Raw genomic sequence first — 21,385 nt, forward strand, 5'->3', positions numbered from 1 at the left:
GCACTCACACACTGGAGCCTGCCGCTTCTGCCCCTGAGTCAGGCCTGACCTGAGAGTGGAGCTGTGGCCGGCTGGCAGTGTTAAGCTGCCATGTGAGGAAGCTGACATCCATAGCTCCCTCATGTGCTGAAGGAGAGCTTGATCCAGAGATGGTCCACCTATATATTGACCTATTCCTGCCTCTTTTTCTTAACAGCTTGAAACAGTTGTAAATAAAGCAGTCTGCAGTATACTTCAATCTACATTCTACACATTTTCAGGAGGACCACAGGTTGTAGGATTAGAACTTGTCGCCAGTTGTTTCTTGGTGACTCAACCGTGCCACCTAGTGACCAAGTTCCAGTTCCGTCATTTACTAGTGAAATAATTCTTCACTGCAAGAGAGCTAGGGCAGCTGCTTTCATCCCCTTTCCATGCTACTCCCCTGAAGCCTTTTGATATGCTGAAGAGACTCCATTGTGGTTCTGTTTGCATTAGTAAACAAACAAACACAAACTGCAAAGCTCTTGTATGTGGTTTCAACCCACCCATACCTCTCCCTCAACCCACCCATACCTCTCCCAAGGGGTCCACACCATCCCAATAAAATATTTGAGGGGGCACCCCCCAATTTGATGGGCATTGCCATTCAAATGGTGTGTGTGCATGCATGGCATCATGTGGTCGATTATGCAGGGCAGTGCCTACCCCCCCCCATTTTATTCAAGTCGGCACTCCTGCTTTTACCTCTCTCTGCCTTTTGCTGTTCAGGAGGCCCATTTTCAGCTTCACTTTTGGTTCCTGAATAGGAGAGGGCTGGATTGACCTCCCCCCCCTTATTTCAGAAGTGAAGGGGTGTATGGGTGTGCTTTTAAGCAAAATGAGCTTTGCTTTGGGGGTCAGAGAGAGGGAAGGGAATCAAAGCAGAGTGGGGAGGTTGTTTTGTTGTTGTTTCAACAAGTTTACTTTGTGAGTATTCCTTTCTTGTTTACATAATGAGGCACTGGAAGGCTGCTTTAGAAGGCTGCTTTAGAGAGGTTTGGGATCTCTCTTCCCCCAACCCCCATTATTTAGGAGGAATATTGTGGCATTTTAAAGAAACACATTAAAGTCTGACGTCTCCTTGTTGTTGCATTGTGAGGAAACTCTTTAATATCGGGGACCCATTGGCTGTATTTACACAAGAAAACACCCATCAAGGGAGAGAGGTGGATTGGATGGTGCTTACATTAATCTTTTAATGTTTTAAAAGATTCTCAAATCCTGGATATTAAAATGCAAAATGCATTAACATTTACATAGTTTGCCACGGTAAATGTGGCATGCCAGGTAACCTTTCATGTAACTTTTCATTTAACAGGATTTTGAAGGCGCAACTGTACAGGCAGTCCTGTAAAAAAGTTACACAGTGTTGCGATTGGAGAGGTACTGCTCAAAAATAATAAATTAGATTGCAATCCCAGTCCCATTTGCATGGGTGTAAGCCCTTTTGAATGCAGTAGGATCTATTTCTGTGTAAAAATGGTTTGGATTGTGCTGTTAGGGCTGTTCTTCCAATAATGTTGATATAATAGACATATTTAGCTGTGACTGCAGTACTTGCTGAAGAAGTGACATAACATACTGGGCTGTGTGTGTGTAACATTACATTACACGCATGCGCGCACACATATACATACCAGTATTTGTAAATACTTATGGTTGGTTACTGTTGCTGAGGCTGATTCCTATTTTTATTTGTGGTGTCCAATTAAGAACTGCTATTAAAAATGTGATATTAACAATGTGTCACTGCTGTGAATTGTGTATTAGTTCATGCGCTTAGAAAAAACAAATAGAAAGTGCTCTGCTGCATTGGGGCAGGGGGGGGGAGGCATTGGTGACTACCCATTCTGTTTTTGTGCCTGCAACCCAGGTTCCAGGAGCCATTTGGCTCCTAGCTTATACACCTCACTTTCTAATACTGTCACGGTGTTCCCACTTAAAATTTAAAGAGGCTATTGTAATAATATATGCATTGGATGTTACCCCCCCCATAGGAAATTGGGAGTTCTTAGGGCATTTGGGAAACTTTAAGACGAACAAACACACATTTAGTGTTAATATAGCAGTAGTATGCATGTGCGTATGATAGAAGCATAGTTTTGAAGCAGTTGATTTTTCAGGTGCATTCTTGCATTTGAATCAGAAAATACCTTTAAATATCGATTAAAGGAGAAGGAGGTACCACTACATTTTGCAAACACACACCCTCTGATGCTGAAGGGACTCTTGGCACTCGGCTGTTGTTGAATTAATACCACCCAGGGACTACTGGGGGATTCCTGCATTGCAGGGGGTTGGGCAAGACGACCCTTGAAGCCCCTTCCAACTCTACATTTCTGTGATATACATTAATAAAAACTGGGTCTTTTACCTCTATAATGTCAACAGTGGACTTTTAGAACAGGAGCTGGCATTGCACAAAGGTATTAAGTTACTAAATCATTGTGAAATACTTTTATTGAGTGAAATAGTGTAATTAACCTTGTTAAACAATAATCTGAAACAAACATTACTATCTTATACAAATAATACAGTATTATTGATACGTTAAATTTTTGTGGTCTTCCTTCTTTTCTTTTTTAACCTTCTCTGTCTCTTATTAGTCAACTTTCCCAAGATAATTTTTTGTTAGACCTGTGAAAGACCTGAAAGTAATTTTAGTGTATATAGTATATAGTATTTTTACTTAGGTCTGGTTTTGTGTCTCATGCTCTCTGTAAGCTGTTCAATATAAATTATATTTACTTTTTTCTTTTCTTTTGCTATAGCTATTTTCTTGTAAATGAAGAGAAGAGAAAAACTAAAGAAATAAACATAAATGTTAAAATTTAGTATTTTGATTGAAATATATTCAGTACAAAGTATTTCAGTATGTCACAAGCTAATCCCATCATTAAACCCTACGGTGGGGAAGTACCGTATTTTTTTGCTCTATAAGACACACCAGACCACAAGACGCACCTAGTTTTTGGAGGAGGAAAACAAGAAAAAAATATTCTGAATCTCAGAAGCCAGAACAGCAAGAGGGGTCGCTGCACAGTGAAAGCAGCAATCCCTCTTGCTGTTCTGGCTTCTGTGATAGCTGCGCAGCCTGCATTCGCTCCATAAGACGAACACACATTTCCCCTTACTTTTTAGGAGGGAAAAGGTGAGTCTTATAGAGCAAAAAATACGGTAAGTATTGCAAGCAGATGATACCATAATAGAAACAATAAAATACAGTTGTACCTCTGGATATGAACTTAATTCGTTCTGGAGGTCCGTTCTTATCCTGAAACTGTTCTTAACATGAGGCGCCATTACCTCGCATCCTGGGGCAAAGTTTGCATCTGGGAGCAACTACTTCCAGGTTAGCACAGCTCGTAACCCGACGCATGTACTACCAGAAGCGTTCGTATCCAGAGGTACCACTGTAAAGAGGTTAGCTTATTCCTTCACGGAGGGATTCTTAACTTTACTCAATGCAGTTTATTTGTGTCCTGTGGTCCAAGAATAGGTGGTTATGGATATTTGCCTGCCTCCAAGGATATTGGAATAGCATGACACCCCCCAGGCAGCTGTACGTTAAACAATTTGCTATTTCATAAATGGAATTATATACAGTTTATATACAATTTATATAGTTGGGTGAAGATTTTATTTTAAATCCATGTTTCTTGATGTTGTTAAAGATTATTGTAAGATGACCTCTTTGAGGATGGTTTTATGAAGCATTTTAGATAATTCTCTCCCTGCCCCCAAGTTCTTTATACAATTGCTTATTCTCTTCTCACAGCTGTTCACTTTCTAGCATTCATCTGCAGTAAAGCTCTGAATCTGGGTCAGTGTGTCACACCCACTGTTGGAGGGCCTGAAAGCATGTCCTGTGACCAGGAGTGCAAATAAGTTGAGTTTAGAGAGGCAGTACAATACAATAATGGCTTTTAGACTAGCTTGTGGCGCTGAACAGAAAATGGTTGCATTTGTATATTGTCAAAATGCAGAGGAAGAGAAAGAGACTGAGTGAATGAATGAATGAATGAATGAATCAATCAATCAATCAATCAATCACTGAAAGATATAATTGCAGGCTTGTAATTTTTATGGTAGTGGGTTTTTTGGGGGGGAGGATTGTTTATGTAACCAACAGTGGCATGTATTTGCTACCACCTCTCCCACTCCCCTGTTCTAAAAATAGGTAAAGTAAATATGACTTTGTCATGTGCACAGTTGAGGGAAGGAGGTCTGTGTTGTTGAGGATGATACTTTTGGTTCTTTAACTGTCTGTGTTTACAACTAAATCAAAGCTATTTACATACAGTGGTGCCTCGCAAGACGAAATTCGTTCCGTGAGGCTCTTCGTATAGCTGTTTTTTCGTCTTGCGAAGCAGGCCCATTGACAGCTTAGCGGATTAGCGCTATTAGCGGTTTAGCGGCTTTTAGCGGATCAGCTGTTAAGCGGCTTATCAACGGATCAGCTGATAAGCGGTTTAGCGGCTTAGGAAAAGGGGGAAAAAAGGGGGGAAACCGCAGGAACTTGCAAGACATTTCATCTTGCGAAGCAAGCCCATAGGGAAATTCGTTTTGCGAAGCGCCTCCAAAACGGAAAACCCTTTCGTCTAGCGGGTTTTCTGTCTTGCGAGGCGTTCGTCTTGCGGGGCACCACTGTATTTGTCTCAAGCAGCATATCTCACTAGCGGTTTTTAGTGGGTAAAACTCTTAATTTGCTTTTCTTTCAAAATATAAACCTATACACATCTGAAACATAAGTAAAGGTAAAAAAGGTAAAGCACCCCTGAGTGGTTAAGTCCAGTCAAACTCGATTATAGGGTGCAGCACTCATCTCTGCTTTCAGGCTGAGGGAGCTGGGGTTTGCCTGAAGACAGCTTTCCGGGTCATGTGGCCAGCATGACTAAACCTCTACTGGTGCAACGGAACACCGTGATGGAAGCCAGAGCACACAGAAATGCCATTTAACTTCCTGCCACAGTGGTACCTATTTATCTACTCGTGCTGGTATGCTTTCGAACTGCTAGGTTGGCAGAAGCTGGAACAGAGCAATGGGAACTCACCCCGTCGTGTGGATTCAAACTGCCGACCTTACGATCGGTAAGCCCAAGAGGCTCGGTGGTTTAGACCACAGCACCACTGCATCCCATACATGAAACATAAAGATGTTTGTCATGCTTTCCCCATGTCCAAAATACCCAAAATCCAGTCCATTACGTGTGCCTGCCTAGCTTCCCTGCACACATGCTTCGTCACCCACTATGGCATATGCACCTATCCATTTCACATCTTTTCTACTTAATACACCATCCCCTCTAGCTTCTACAGTGGAATGGTTCAGATATATGGCTAAATTATAGTTTACTGTTACAAGAACAAATCTCAGGCTCATATGCTCGCTCTGCATGGCTGTGAGGGGCTTGCAAGTTCTCATTTCTGTTTTTAATTAACCACACCGTGTCATGTCAGCTGAACCTGAAAAAGTGTGAGTGGTTTTAAGTATGTTACGTTGAAAGAAACCAAGCTCAAACCATAGCTTAAGAAGTTGGGATGGTTTGGGATTGTTTGTTGATACAACAAACAGTAGTTAAGATTAGATACAGTTTAGTTTTCAGGCATAGAGCAGCTAAACTCTGGTTAAACTAAGATGGAAGTCGAAGCTTCTGATCTTCATAATGACCATTGGTAGTGCCAATAAAAGAGGCATACAAGAAGACACTCAAATTACAGTGGTACCTCGGGTTAAGTACTTAATTCGTTCCGGAGGTCCATTCTTAACCTGAAACTGTTCTTAACCTGAAGCACTACTTTAGCTAATGTGCCGCCGGAGCACGATTTCATCGTGAAGCAAAGTTCTTAAGCCGAGGTAATATTTCTGGGTTAGCGGAGTCTGTAACCTGAAGCGTATGTAACCCAAGGTACCACTGTATATAGCAGCGTTCCTAAAGTGGTGAGCAAGAGGCAACAGCAGGAGGATTTAAGATGTAAAACAGATATTGGTACCTGGCATGCCACATTTACTATTGCTATTGACTTGGAGATCCTGGGATCGATTGCAGGCTCCTCCTCCTCCTCCTCCCTCCTTCTGAAGCCAGCTTACCTTGGGGGGGGGGGAGTAGAGCTCCGGTGGTCAGGAAATGCAAAGCTCTGTGCCTGCTTGCCCGCTAGTCCAAATGCAAGGAAAAGAATAAGAAAGGAGCGCCCCCCCCCAAACAGCGAGGAAGGCAAATAACAAAACACATGGAGAAAAGCCCCCTTAGTGCTCTATGAGCTTGAGCAAGGGAAAGGCTTTAACGCAACAGCAGGGGGAAGAGAGGTGGAGTAAGGGCTTGGGGATGCTGACACGAAGTCAGCTGAGATTTAAAGCAACCGTAGGGGAAAGACTGAGAAGCCCCGGGGCACGTTCCTCAGATCTGTGTAAACTAATATAAAAATATAGTTTTACTTTTCGCACTTGTTTAGTTACTTGTCCATCTAACAACTATTTGGATCTGTCATGATGATATCCAAACATAACTACTGTATCTGTGAAATAAAGTTCCATTATTTATTTATTTATTTATTTATTTATTTATTTATTTAAAATGACTTTGGAGGGTGATAGATCACTGCCAGTTTTTTTATATTGGATTGTAGATCACACCCTACTTTGTCCGTTGTCATTACAATAAGAGGTCTGAAAATAGTTTATTATAAGTAAATGCTAGTCAGACTGAAGATACCAGTAACCCCCTATTTCTCAAGCTTAGAATGTGGGCAGATTTTTTTTCCTGGACCCTCTTCAGTGTTTAATGCTTCCTTATATATATATAAAAAAATCATTTTCTAGCTTCATTAGTAACAGTGAATGGATGGCAATTGCAAATACAGTATTAGGCAAACTTGGCAGTTTTAGAGTTTTTGGCTTTGTTTTCTAAATACAAGTAAAACAAGCATTCTAAATGAGATCACACTGTAGAGCATTAGAGATTTTCTGTGTGCAGACTGCACATTGCCAGGTGCAGATTACCTTAATTTGCACAGGAAAAATTGAAACAAAAATTTAAAAGTTTCTGGAAAACCAACAGATGTAAATAGCTAGATAATTCTAGAATAACTTTCTCTAAACTTGACTGCTGTTCCATTTCTAATTTCATTGAGGATGACGATTTGTAGATATGGGATCCTGGCTCCAAAATAAGGAACTACACTTGAAGTTGGAACTGTTTATTCTTTGAATTGAGGAAGACATGCTATTATTTTTTATGTACTCTTTTCTGTTCTCTCCATGTGAAATCATTAAGGAGTACATTAAGAACATTCTCTGTATTACAGTAGGTTTTTGTTGGTATGTTGCAGATGAAATATTAAACTGGTCCTGGGCAAATAGTAGGTGTCTCAGTGAAGACATTTTAGTCCACATACTGTAATAGTCCTGAGATGGAAAGCTGAAATTGTATATCTTCCATTGGTACTGGAAAAGAAAAAAGGGGGATATATTACGTCTTTAAACATTGCATGTATCAAATGTAGCAAAGAAAGAGCTAAGCAAATGTTAGTTTAACCAACCCTTGAAAGCAGTGCTTGTGAGATTTTCATGAAAAAGGAGGGGAAATAGTTTCTGGTAGGGGTAAACACTGGTCAAAGATTGCAATTGTATCTGTACCTTTGGGAAGCAGCCTGATCTACTTTGGAGCCGCACTTTGTCTTTCCAGTTTGTACTATTATTCAAGAATGAATTAGATCTGTTAAAAAAAGAAGTGTTGTTTTCTCCCTATTCAACATAATGGGGAATCAAAAAATGATTGTAACTTCCCACCCTTTTTTATGGAAATGGGTGAAATGTACTGGCATAGCTCCTCTCGAGTTGATCCAGTCTGCCAAATTGTAAGATACACCCAGGGGAGTTTGTGCAGGGTTCTTTAAAGCTTTTTTTTTTCAAAAAATGAAGAAAATGTCTACAATTTTCGTTTTCTGTCAGAATTGGAAGCAATTTGCAGGCATGGGCATCCCACCTGAGGGGTTGAAGTCTACCAGTTTTTAGAATGATAGGTGCAGTGATTTTCCTTCAACAAACTTTGCAGTTTTGAGGTAGGTGCAAAAGAACCATAGACATAGAGTTGGATAGGGGGCAGGGAACAGTAGCTATAAAGTAACATAAATCTTCATGGAAGACAGGGATGGGGGTAGATGCATCCCCCCTAGCAATGTGCATCTTACCCAGAGGGTTCTTCTTGAGAGGTGGGCTTCTGTCCCCATGAAGTTTTGGGTATGTGATAAAGATTTCACCGTTGACTTGCATAAGGGGAGTCACAGGACCCTCAAAGTACTGTGATTGTAGTGAGTTGGAAAAATAATTCACTGGGATTAAAAGAGACCTGCTTGGCAAAATGAAGATTCCCCCACCCTTCCCAGCTTCTATCTTGAGCTGTAAGCATTTCCCCAGTCACCATTGACTTCAGATGAACAAAACCACAGTTCTGTATTTTTTTGGACAGACAAGGCTACCGAGTGACTTAGAAAGTTTGGGACTCTCCAATTAGACTCGAGATGCCTTCCATGATCCATCACAGAGGTGCGATCTGACTTAGAGGCTTCCTCAAACCACCTCAATTTACTTTGTAATTCAGAATGCACTGCCTTTGTTTCTTGCTCAGCCAGCATTGACCAAAGAAATTGTTTAGCTTGAATTTGCACCATACTTACTGTAGCTCTGGATCATCATCATTTTTTTTTTACTTCATGACAAGATACATTGTGGGTTGATTTGATTAATGAAAAGAGGGAGCCGTGATAAATGTAATCATTCCACTCGTGCAATGCAAGTGAGAGCCAGTGTGGTGTAGTGGTTAAGAGCGGTAGACTCGTAATCTGGGGAACTGGGTTCGCGTCTCCACTCCTCCACCTGCAGCTGCTGGGTGACCTTGCGCCAGTCACACTTCTCTGAAGTCTCTCAGCCCCACTCACCTTACAGGGTGTCTGTTGTGGGGGAGGAAGGGAAAGGAGAATGTTAGCCGCTTTGAGACTCCTTACAGGGAGTGAAAGGCGGGATATCAAATCCAAACTCTTCTTCTCTTCTTCTTGTGAAGACAAGGCATTATGAGTTGGATGTAGCAGTCTTAGGTGCAAAGGAGCTCTGCTGAATTACTGTGAGTGGATCATATTCCTTGACAGATCACTAAAGGAAGACTTGCAGAGTTAAATTATGGAATCAAATTGAACTTGTAACATGGGATATCCAAGTTTAATTTTTCTTTGTTTATATTTTTGTGCCTTCTGTTGTATACTATAATCACTTCTGTACAGTGTGTCCTTATTCCAAGCTTAAATAGGGACATTTGATGCAAATGAACAGATGCTGACTTTAAATGGCAATTAGCAGAACCTGCCTAACTTGGTACTTTGTAGTAATACCCTGTTGTATTTTTTTGTGGAGAGAGGGGAAACAATTTTGTCATTTTTGCTTTCAGATTATAAAGTGATCTACAGGAGTATCAAATCAAGAATTATTGGGATGGGAAAAGCTCAGCTGCCATGAACATTTTTTAGGGTGTATCAATTCAAAATTTGTGCTGCCAAGTGCAAAAACATTGAGTGTTGAATGGTTTTGATCCTTTGTAGGTTTTACTTGTCTGGTTCATAGGATTAGAAATTACATGTGTCCACATACCCCTGTAACGATGCTGGCAAATCAAACATTTGTTCTAGATATTTAGTTTCAAGGCAAAGCTTGAGTTCTGAAAATTTATTTCCTCTTGATTTTTCCGCAGTTGTGTTTTGTGGAAATATTTTTGCATATTTATTTTTGTTTTGACATAAACAGTTTTGGCTTCATACAGACGTGCTGTAGCTGCTAGTCTGAAAAAAGCTTTAGGCCATGTAAGTCCACATGCTCCTTGTTTGCTAAAAGTTAGGGTGTGGGAAAATATTGTACTATTTTTTTTTAAAAAATGCACATTTTTAACACTGGAAGAGTTGAATTTGAATAGTAGACATGTTTCTTGCAAAGCTTCCAGTTTTTTTCTATAGAGTTTTCAAATTGGATCAAACTTTTCTGTAGTTAAAAAAGTATATCTTTTTCAGTATCTAATTCTCTAGCCACAGCTTTGTCCATAAATTAGTGCAGGTTAGTGCCTGATAGGGCCAAAATGCTGCATTTCACCTGATGTTATATGCATATGGAAGTCTGCAAAACATTTGGGCAATGCCTTCTTATATCCCAGATAGAGTATGTAAGTTGCATGACATCAGTGGAATTACATCAGCATAATTGCAACCTTATGATGAAAGATTAATCAAATTTTGTATAGTCGTGAAACCTATATTTCCAAAGAGTTGCTGCTGCGCAGAATAGATTGATCCCATCATAAGCATCACATAACATTTTTATTTCTGAGAAAGAATGCAATTAGTTGTTCGTTATTGTCTGTTTCTGTTAATTTTATTCTGGTGTTTGGAGACCTCAACAGGAAAAAAAATCGGATAACCTGAAGGCAGGAGCTGTGAAGTGGTAATCTAAATGTCCCACATATAGAGCAGGAGAGGGCAAGCTTGCTGGATTTTTTTGGGGGGGGGAGGGGGGAGTAGGTTTTTTTGTGCCTTTAACAGCTGAATGGTGGGCAGAAATTAAATAGGAAATTACACTATCAACAAGCATCCTGGCTAACCATAGAACATCTGTCATTCATGGCCACTGGTCCAGATGGAAAAGAGATACCGTACTACCATCAGCTCCAGTATGGTGGCTAGCGTGGATCAGGACAGACACCTCCTCTTCATTGACACCTCCTCTTCATTGCGTGGCAAGTTCCCGCCCCCACCAGGATAAATAAAGACACAAGACAACGTATGTAAGGTTAAATGGGCGAATTAGGCCACAACTTTATTGAATTCAGGAATGAGAGGCATTGGCATAGGCATTGGTCCTAACGGCTATCCGGCTCCAGCCCATTTGCTGGAGACACGGGGAAGGGTTAACCTTATATCGGGGGAGACTCCCGCGAGGCACGTCTGCTAGGAGCTCCCCCGGGTCACCGCTCTGGGGCGTGCCTTTGGCCCACACCTCCATAGGCTTCGGACAGGGCCACGCCCCCCGGGGTCCTTTAACGGACCACCCTTCGCTCGCTGGGGGGAGGTGATGGCGTTCCTCCCCACACACACATCGTCTTAACCCCTTCTTACCAATGCCTACCGCCAATGCCGAGAAGTTGTGACGAGTTGCTACGAGGTAGGCAAAAAACCAAAAGGCCCGAAGTTGCCAATTGGGAAAAATTCCTACCATGCCCCTTGCGGCGACAGACCGAAGTCCATAGCAATGTCAAAGGCCTGCCTAAGCCTATCCTACTTAAAGGGAGGGAGGGTGGGAAAACGTGGGGGCGAGCCGGTGAAAAGAGGGCGAGCCCCCTCCGCACTGGCCCTAAATAGGGCAAGCCATGCCCCCCAGCCATCCAGCTGATTGGCTGGCTAGGGGGGGCAGGCCCGACGGGGAATCCCCTAGTCTCGCGGGGGCTGGAGCCAGCCCCCGCTCACGTGGGGTGGGCGTGAAGCCCGCAACCCCACCTCCTGGGGCAGGCCCGGAAGTGGCTTTGCCCTCTTTGCTGTTAACCTTGGCCGCTGCAGCTGCAAGATTTGCTGTTGCCAGGACTCTGCATTCTAGGGGAGCTGGAGCTGACCTTGTCACCTGCTAAATAAAACAGCCCAATACCATTGCTGGAGGAGGTGTTAATGGTGTCCACATTGGGGAAACCAGCTGCCTTAATTGAGTTCTATTTAGGATAAATGGGTCTTTTTGGAGTAAAGTGTAACCAAATAAGACTTCAAACTATGATAATCTGTTACTTCAGGCATTTCTTTTAAAAAGTTATTCAATTAAAAGGTATCTGAAAAGCTAGTTGGGCTTTTATTGTTATTTTTTAAGTGTTCCAAAGCAGAGGGATAGCTTGCTGTTGCTTTGAAAGAATTCTTTTTAGTACTTCATTGCATGAACATTACAACAAATGTTGTATGGCATCAGCCGCGTAGCGTGGGTTGTCAGCACCCGGGGCAAGGCAAGTAATTTGCACCCCTAACCCCTGACCTGCCGCCGCTGCCAGCTTCTTCTTGCTGCTGCCTGGGCTGGTAGGGTGTGGTTCTCTCCCGCGCTCAGCGCTGCGCTGGGCAGCCGCTGCACTGTCCCTCCCCCAGATAGTCCCTCCCTCCCTCCCTCGCTCTCTCTCCGCTCTGCACTGCAACGCACGCCTGGCACCCTCCCCCTCCACAGTGGGCAGCAACCCGGCAGCTCGGATTGGATTCGCACAGCCAGCACTGCAGTGAGAGAGAGTGAGTGAGCCAGGTGGGGGCAGAGAGCTGCGAGTGCGGGCGCCCCCCCCAAATGTTGCGCCCGGTGCGGCTGGCCCCCCCTGCACCCCCATGCTACGCCACTGTATGGCATGGTGTGGGGGTGGCATCTGTGATAACCTTAGTTAAAGGACCTGCTGAATCAAGCTAGTAGTCTCTCTAGTCTAGCATCCTGTTGTTACCGTGGCCAACAAGCCGCTGGTGTTCAGAGATATACATGGTACCTCGGGTTACGTACTTAATTTGTTCCGGAGGTCTGTTCTTAACCTGAAACTGTTCTTAACCTGAAGCACCACTTTAGCTAATGGGGCCTTATGCTGCCACCGCACAATTTCTGTTCTCATCCTGAAGCAAAGTTCTTAACCTGAAGCACTATTTCTGGGTTAGCAGAGTCTGTAATCTGAAGCGTATGTAACCCGAGGTACCACTGTATTTACGGTGTGGTGGCATACACATCACATACTTCATGAATGCAACATACAGTGGACACTCGGGTTGCGAACATGATCCGTGCGGGATGCACATCCACAACCCGCACGTCCGCAACCCACAGCGCCGCGTCTGCGCACGTGTGGGTTGCGATTCAGCGCTTCTGTGCATGCGCAAAGTGCAATTTGGTGCTTCTGCACATGGGGCTTCCTGCTGCTGCTGCGCCGCCGGAGCACAATTTCTGTTCTCATCCTGAAGCAAAGTTCTTAACCCGAGGTACTATTTCTGGGTTAGCGGAGTCTGTAACCTGAAGCGTATGTAACCCGAGGTACCACTGTACTGCCTCTGACAGTGGAGGTAGAACATAGCCATTGTAGTGATTAGCTGTTGATAGCCTTATCCTCCATGAATCTGTCCAGTCATCTTTTATAACGATGCATTTTGGTGCTCATTTCCTCCTGGGGAGAGTCCCATAATTTAGCTCTATACTTTTGTGAATAAGTACTTTTGCTATCTGACACGACATTAAACTTCATTGGCTTTCCCCGAGTTCTAGTGTTATGAGGGAGGGAGCAAAACTTTTCTCTATCCGCTTTCCAATACATTCCAATGCCATGTATAATTTTATAAATTTCTGTGATGTCACCTCTTATCTTTTCTCTACACTAACAATCTCAGGTTCTGTAACCTTTCCTCATAGGAAATTTGCTTCATCCCCTTTCTGTTCATGCAGTGACATGTGGTCTCCTTCATTTGCCAGAAGCAGTGTTGGTTTGCTGTGCTTTTAGACAATTAGAGATTGTGAGTGCTGAGTTTCCTCCTCTCCTTCCACTGTGGGTTCTATAGTTAGCTGTTGCAATAAGCTTATTTGTGTTAATTAGCTGGATGTACCTTTCAGCTAGCATCATCTGGGGAGTCTTCAGTCTGAGAAGTACATGTCTTCCCCTCTTTGATTGTTGTGGATCCTGATTGGTATAAGATGCTTCCCACCCACATTTTTCTAATCTGGGCAGCAGTGGCAACTGAGACTCATTTGGTGACCTAGATTTTTCCTTATTTTGTTTCATTGCCATGAAATTTTACTTAGATATGGAATTAGATACAGTACTTGAGAAGCCTTTTTGTTTGCTTGTTAGAATGCAGAAATTTAGAATTTTACAAGGCAGGCTAAACAGCTCCTTGATGCAGATTTGATAAGAACCTGGGCTTTCTTCTGGTGGAATAGATGCCTAGGGCAGATTATGGTCAAAGACACTCTAGATCAGGAGTGGTCTAAGGTCAGTCTTTCATAGTCTTTAAAAAAACAACAACTTGAAACCCACTAACGATCCAATAATATATGTGTTCAGTCTAGGGAGCAATCCTTAGAGTGCATCCTCAGGCACTCTTAAGTGGCCCCATGTTTGCACTCTTGCTTAAGTATGGTCTTGCTGGATCATATCAGTGCTTCCCTGTATCAGGAAGTGTTTAATACTTGACGTTTTGGTATGCTCTGATATATGCTATGAGCTGCCTAGAGTGCCTGGGGAAACCCAGCCAGATGGGTGGGGTTTAAATAATAAAATTATTATTATTAGCAAGATGCACCTAATCCAGCAGCCAGTGGTATTTTTTGCACATATATTATTATTTTTCATAATTCTTCTTTGGATAGACATGAAGAGGAGCAAAGATGCATGCAGGTCTCTGAAGTTGAGTCCTCTGACCTTTGGAATTCCTGCTACATCTCCTGCTGCTCAGATTTTGCCAGGAATTGCAAAATTGCAAAACTGTACTTTCAAGCCATAGTGCTTTAATAGATGCCAAATAAATGTAATATATAAATAAAGGACTTTTATAATGAGTGCCTTTTGCAGTTCTGTTTCTACACTTAGTAGGGGATTCCTATTGATTCACCAGAATAGAGCACCTGAAGCAAGTGCTTTGTGTCAAAGTAGTTTGACTCACTTGTTGAAGGTGCCATCAGTATGCTAATGATACTGAGCTCTATTTCTCCATAACATCTGAACCAGGATTGGAATGGCCATACAGGCCCCAAACCAGTGCCTGGAGGCAGTAGTGAGATGGATGAGGAAACATGAGCTGCACTTGAATCCTGGCAAGATAGAGGAATCCTGGCAAGATAGAGGCCAATAGTTCCCATATTTGATAAATTCATCAATTGCCTATCCTGGATAGAATTGCATTTGGATCCAGGGGTGCTTCTGGATCTAGTAGGTTTTCCTGCTGCATTTTTAAACTCTCTGCAATCACAGCTTTATGCGCAGCAGCTTTATGCGCTTGGCTGAAATTGTTTTTTTAAGGGCAGGGTTGGGAGAGAAGGAGAAAAACATAAGGAGAGGCTGTCTGAACTCCCATGGAAGCCTCCAGAGCCTGCATGCAGCTTTCCAAGAGCTTGGAAAAGCAAGACAGAGGACTTAAGTGCTTTCCGTGGCAGGAAAAGCTGGCATCGAATGAAAGCTCTTCATCTTGCTTTCTGGGTTCTGGAAAGTGCTTGTTTGGACTTAAACCTTGAGCTAGGTTAAGAACTTTGAGAACTTGAAGAAGAAAAGTTGCTTGATCCCTACCCCTTTTTCTTAGTGGTGACTGTTCCTGCTCAGGCTGCACAGAAAAAACTCCTTGGTTCCTGCAATTCATTCCAGTTATACAGATAAATTAGAACTGATAGAATTCTACAAGATGTGGTGTTAGTGTGTGAAAACAGTCCAGATCCAATGATCCCAGGTATGTACCTCCAGATGGTGGAGATGTCAGGCACCATCCTGTAGCTGATAGCCAGGTAGAAATTCCTGGCTAATTTTGAACACTGGTCAGCAAATGTTGACGTGGCTTACTAGCGAGCCTCTAATTGTGTTTGCTACCAACCTCCACTGGTTCAGGTTCTCTCCCCAACCAAAAAAAAGTTCCAGTACAGTTTGGAGAAGGCAAGAATTTCAGGGAAGGGATGTGAGCTTATTGGGCATTTTTTCTAGAAGCTTTTTCCTTAGATGAACTAAGGAAAATGGTGGATGCCTGGATCCAAGGAGAGGAACTTGTACACCTTGGCAAGGGTGCCAAACCTATCCACACATGTGGTGCCTGTTGAGGTTGTAGAATGCAGGCAAGGAAATTTTTCTCTGTCTTAACTAGGTGGATAAAGAACTTGCTGTTTCAGGCACCTTTGTAGGGTGGAATGGGGTTGGCTGTTTCCAGTGTCTTTTAAGAGGTGCTTTTTCAGGGGGAAATTTTGTTTGACTTGCATGACTTTACCATTTTTTTCACTCTTGTGGAGACAGATCAAAAGTAAGCATTTACTCTCCCTTAGTAGGACTACCTGCCTAGCCTCTTTACAAGATGTACAGGGAAATTATAGTTTACAATGCTTAGTTTTCTTGGACTACAGAGGCAGGGAGCCTTCCACATTAAGTACAGTCATACCTCTTGTTATGTTAGGTTCAGGTTACGTTCTTTCAGGATACGTACCCCTGCAACCTGGAAGTAACAGAACAGGTTACTTCCGGGTTTTGCTACTCGCGCATGCGCAGACGCTCAAAATGATGTCACGCGCATGTGCAGAAGCGGCGAATCGTGACCCGCGCATGCGCATACGTGGGTTGTGTTCTGCTCAGGTTGTGAACGGGGCCCCGGAACAGATCCTGTTTGCAACCAGAGGTACCACTGTACTTAAATAGTTTTGCATCCTGCTGCCTTTTGTTTTTATGCAAACGGATTGAGGCATTGCTTGGGGCTAGACTAGGTTGTGGGGAATGCCATCATCCCATAACCCTCTGCTGCCCTCTGCTGATACTTCAAGTGAATAGCATATTATCGTTTTAAAATATAATCCTGTAGCTTTTATGTTTGCCAAAAGAATGATTTTGCTGAAATTAACTATGGCATCTACTTTTATAAAGTGTTTCCTCGTGTAAAGTTACTCTTAACAAAAATCTTGGCTAACACGCCAAAGTAAATGAGGCACTGACTTGGAAATCTAAAGCAAATGAAACAGTTATTTTCAGGTTGGTTGATGGTTTTTAAAATTCTGAGTGCTGTTCTGCTGCCTCTGGTGTACAGAGCAAAATTGATACCAATCAGACTCTGTGATGCTCTGTAATTAGTATATTCCACAAGTTAAAGAAAACTACCAATGTTCTTCCCTCTTGCTTAGCAACGCATTGTAGTAGCTGTTAATGCATATTTTCAAAGGCAGCCTGTTCCAAAGACGAAGCTGAATTATTGTAATACAGTGGTGCCCCGTAAGACGAACGCCTCGCAAGACGGAAAACCCGCTAGACGAAAGGGTTTTCCGTTTTGGAGGCGCTTCGCAAAACGAATTTCCTATGGGCTTGCTTCGCAAGACGAAAATGTCTTGCGAGTTCCTGCAGGTTCCCCCCCCTTTTCTAAGCCGCTAAGCCACTTATCTGCTTATCCGCTAAGCCGATAAGCTGCTAATAGCGCTAATCCGCTAAGCCGTCAATGGGCTTGCTTCGCAAGACGAAAAAACCGCTAGACGAAGAGACTCGCGGAATGGATTATTTTCGTCTTGCGAGGCACCACTGTACTGAGATGACCCCAGAAGGCAGGCCCCACCCTTTCCTTCCTAGCAGTAAGGCACCAGCAGCAACTCCTATTCGCCGAGAGGCTCTTGTGGAGAAGCAGTTTCCTTAGCTTGCTTCATGGGTGAGCAGACCCTGGACCATGCTATGAATACAGACCCTCCAAGTGTCCCTCTTTTCCAGGGACATCCCTGATTTAGAGAAGCCATCCCAGTTTCTGATTTGATCCCGGAATGTCCCGCTTTTACTTAGGATGTCCCTATTTTCATTGGAGAAATGTTGGAAGGTATGGAGTTATTCAACTCCTGAGCAGTCGGAAGGCAATCCTGTATAGGGAAGGTTTTTTTTAATTGTTTAATGTTTTTTAAAAATATTTTTATACACGTTGGAAGCTGCCAAGAGTGGCTGGGGCAAACCAGTAAGATGTGTGGAGTATAAATAGTAAAATTACCATTATAGAATGGGACGTCCCTATTTTTGTTGGAGAAATGTTAGAGGGTATGTGAATAACTGGGACAGAGCTGTTCAAAAGTATCTCTTTTGGTCAGAGTTCTTCAGTCTTTTCTCCCTTGAGCCACAGTATATCTTGGACAAAAGGCAGCGCTTTTCCTTGGATAACTGCAAATTGTACTGTTCCTGTTTCCTCTGTCCTTGACTGAACCTAGACACAGCAAAAAAGTGTTTCAGAAAAACACGTTGTAAACCTCAAAGGGGGATATCACGTTGGCGAAAGACAGAACCCCAAAGCGCCATCTGGCGTCACAGTGTTATAACACATATAAAATGTTTTTTACTTGACTAATGTAGCCGAGTCCCTTGTAGCTTGAAAGGGCACTATAATGGTTCTAGGGGGTTGCTCGTGCGTAAGTTGGCGCCACACCTGGCTGGGTTACCTGGGTGAACCCTTTCTGTCCGGACAGCCACCCATCCATGGCTGCCTTAATCAATGGCAGAATCCGTCAGTGGGCGTTTCTTGAACTTCTTCCAGCAAAGAAGTTCTTTGACGCCCAGTCTCCTCCTACTCTCCCTGCGCGGAAGTCTTCTGCGCAGGGAGGGTGTGGGCAGCGGAGGACCCGTGCTCTCCCCGCTGGTCTCCGGCGAGGAGTCCTGGAGCCTTCTCTCCGATTCCCCAATCTGCCCCCCTCCTCCACTGGTGCTACGCTGATTTCCTTCCCCAGCGGATGGGCTGCCTCTCTCCCTACTGGGACCCTCTCCGGCATCCCTCTGCAGCCTTCCCTCCGCCTCTGTCTCCAATGGCAGTTCCCTGACAGGCACTAATAGTGAGACCAGCAGCATGGTTAAATCTAAGATTGTTCGCTTTGGGTTTAAAGTATGAAAAATGACAGTAATCTGGGAAGGTAGCTCTGGGTGCAATGGGTCTTTTGTCAGGGGTAGGAATATGTTTTGCAGGCGACCTAACCTGAGAAGTTTAAAATGTACTGTAAAATGTTCTAATGCAGAAAGAAGTGATGGCACACCAAAACTTTCCCCTGTGCTTTGCATTCCCTTGTAGAGAATAAGAGGAAGTATGGTTTGTATAAATATAACTACAGTGGTGCCCCGCAAGACGAACGCCTCGCAAGACGGAAAACCCGCTAGACGAAAGGGTTTTCCGTTTTGGAGGCGCTTCGCAAAACGAATTTCCCTATGGGCTTGCTTCGCAAGACGAAAATGTCTTGCGAGTTCCTGCGGGTTTTTTTTCCCTTCCCCCCCTTTTCCTAAGCCGCTAAGCCGCTTATTAGCTGATCCGCTGATAAGCCGCTTAACAGCTGATCATTAAAAGCCACTAAACCACTAATAGCGCTAATCCGCTAAGCTGTCAATGGGCTTGCTTCGCAAGACGAAAAAACCGCTATACGAAGAGCCTCACAGAACGGATTAATTTCGTCTTGCGAGGCACCACTGTAGTGATTGTTTAAAATTGCTTTTTAGCAACCCTGGGAATCATTTTTCTGAGGGTACAGGATTTTTTAAAAAACAAAATAGTCACAATAATGGTTAGAGTTACTGTAATTGCAATGGGTGATATCCCATGTTAGCCATACTCCGCATAGAGCCACTGGAATAAATGGACTTGAGTAGCCTAAATTTATAAATTTCTGTAGGTTTGCTCTTGAGTATTGCTGAACAATAATAACTTCATCTCTTATTTTATTTTAATTTTATACTATAACTAGAAGCTAGAATAAGATAAGTTGTCAAAATAAGAGTTCGCTTCTCCTCCCTGGAATGTGTCAGTAGATCTGCCACATTGCCCACCTCTGATAGCTGCGTAAGTTGTGCAAATATGATTTCTTAATTTTAATAGTAATAATACCAATTTATATTTTGTACCCTACCCCCTCTGACTGGGTTGCCCCAGCCACTCGCATCAGCTTCCAGCACTACATATATAATATTCCTACAACTGACAGTAGGTATTCTGCAATGACATTTTAAAGAATATCTCTAATAAGATTGTCCTTGTTCCATGTTGACTTCTTGGACTGCTGAAAATAAACAAACATTTCCCATTGGATGCATAAAACTAAAAAAGAACGCAAAAAGAAATGAATCAAAGGGGGTGTGGTGGTCTTCATTTAACTTATATTTTTATCTTCTCTCACTTTCTTTGCTGTATAGGGGCTAAAAACTCACCAGCATGATGGGGTCTGAAAACCCAAGTCCACAGAATCCCAGCTGTAAAATCATGACGTTCCGTCCAACACTAGAAGAATTCCAGGACTTTGGAAAATATATTGCTTATATCGAATCCCAGGGAGCTCACAGAGCTGGACTTGCTAAGGTGAGTTTGGTCTCAGTGGTCCAGGAAGTGGTCCCAGCTGATCTTCCTATGGTCTGTGACAGTAAAGGGTTTAATTGGTAGGAGCTTGATTTTAATTGGGATTAAAGTAAAGATCAGGGATTGTCAACCTTTTGGTCCCTCAGTTTTTTAATTCGGAGAGGGTTGTGCGTACAAGTCACAAAATGGTTGCCATTGAGACATGAGGATTCACAAAATGGCTGCCACATCTAAACGAGGGTGGGGGTAGCAGAACCACAAAATAGTGCGAATGTGAAAGATTTTCTAGAAATTATTTCTTTTTACATTTCCACTACTTCGTTTGAAATGTGGGTTTAAATAGCGAAAAACGTTTCAGGAACCTCCCGGAAAAAATAGCAAAATCCCACTCAGCTCTTGATTCAGGACCTCCTGCCCAACCTTCCCAAGAGAAAGATGTGTAAATGACACTCACCAAGTAGAAGTTTGGTGTGTAAAGAGCAGGAAACCACAATAGAAGAAGCCAAGAACCACATGAAATCAAAACACACCCCTATCTTTCTCCAAATTAACAGCTGACCAGGGAAGTTCAAACTCCCACTTAACCACAGTGTCTGCAGGGACCCTGTTTGAATCTCTTCATCAGTGTAGCACCAACATGATCCACAAACAGATCTGAGACACAGATCTGTATGATTCTTTACATGGGATTTCTCTCACACCATGATGCACCACAGAACACACCTATATTTAGATAATGGTTTGGGGCAGATCAGTTGTCAAAATCGTCAGGATACATATATCCTGCACCTTGAAATCGTGTTTTTGATACGTAATAATGCTGGCTAGCACAAGAAAAGTGTTTTTTACTGTGCTGTCCACAAATACCAGTGCCAGCTTAAAGTTTGATACTGGCTTTGGGGGTAGCTTTGGGATTTGGGCAAATGAGCACAAAGGGAATGCCATCTGTTGAATGTACTCTGTTGGCACCCCCAACACCTTTAAATAAAGTACCAATGCTTGCAGCCCCCTGTACCCACCATGGCCTGTGTGAGGGAAGCTTTTAATGTTTGATGTATTACAGTATTTTAATACTTTTTTGGAAGCCACCCAGAGTGGCTGGGGAAGCCCAGCCAGATGGGCAGGGTATAAATAATTTATTATTATTATTATTATTATTATTATTATTATTATTATTATTATTATTATTAGGTGGATGGTTGGAACGGCAGCGGGGCCTGCTTCACAATTTCCAGGCTGTCCCCTTAAAAAAAATCTATTCTATTCATCACACTTAAAGTGCACAATATTTATTTTATTAATCATAATAATT

General features: G+C 42.9%; 1 protein-coding gene across 3 annotated transcripts in view; it reads left to right on the forward strand.

The window, feature by feature from the left end:
- The window catches only part of KDM4B (lysine demethylase 4B), a 186,542-nt gene that overhangs the window by 10,533 nt on the left and 154,624 nt on the right, over positions 1-21,385 (forward strand). For 2 of the 3 annotated variants that reach the window (XM_081846063.1, XM_081846065.1), the window contains exon 2: positions 19,914-20,076. In XM_081846063.1, the coding sequence (XP_081702189.1) occupies positions 19,933-20,076 (144 nt within the window). In that variant the 5' untranslated portion in view covers positions 19,914-19,932. Of the gene's footprint in view, positions 1-19,913; positions 20,077-21,385 lie in introns of those variants that run through there. The other variant, XM_081846064.1, reaches the window with a different exon arrangement.

The sequence above is a fragment of the Podarcis erhardii genome (assembly GCF_964252035.2).
Source record: "Podarcis erhardii genome assembly, chromosome: 18".
Taxonomy (NCBI): Eukaryota; Metazoa; Chordata; class Lepidosauria; order Squamata; family Lacertidae; genus Podarcis; species Podarcis erhardii.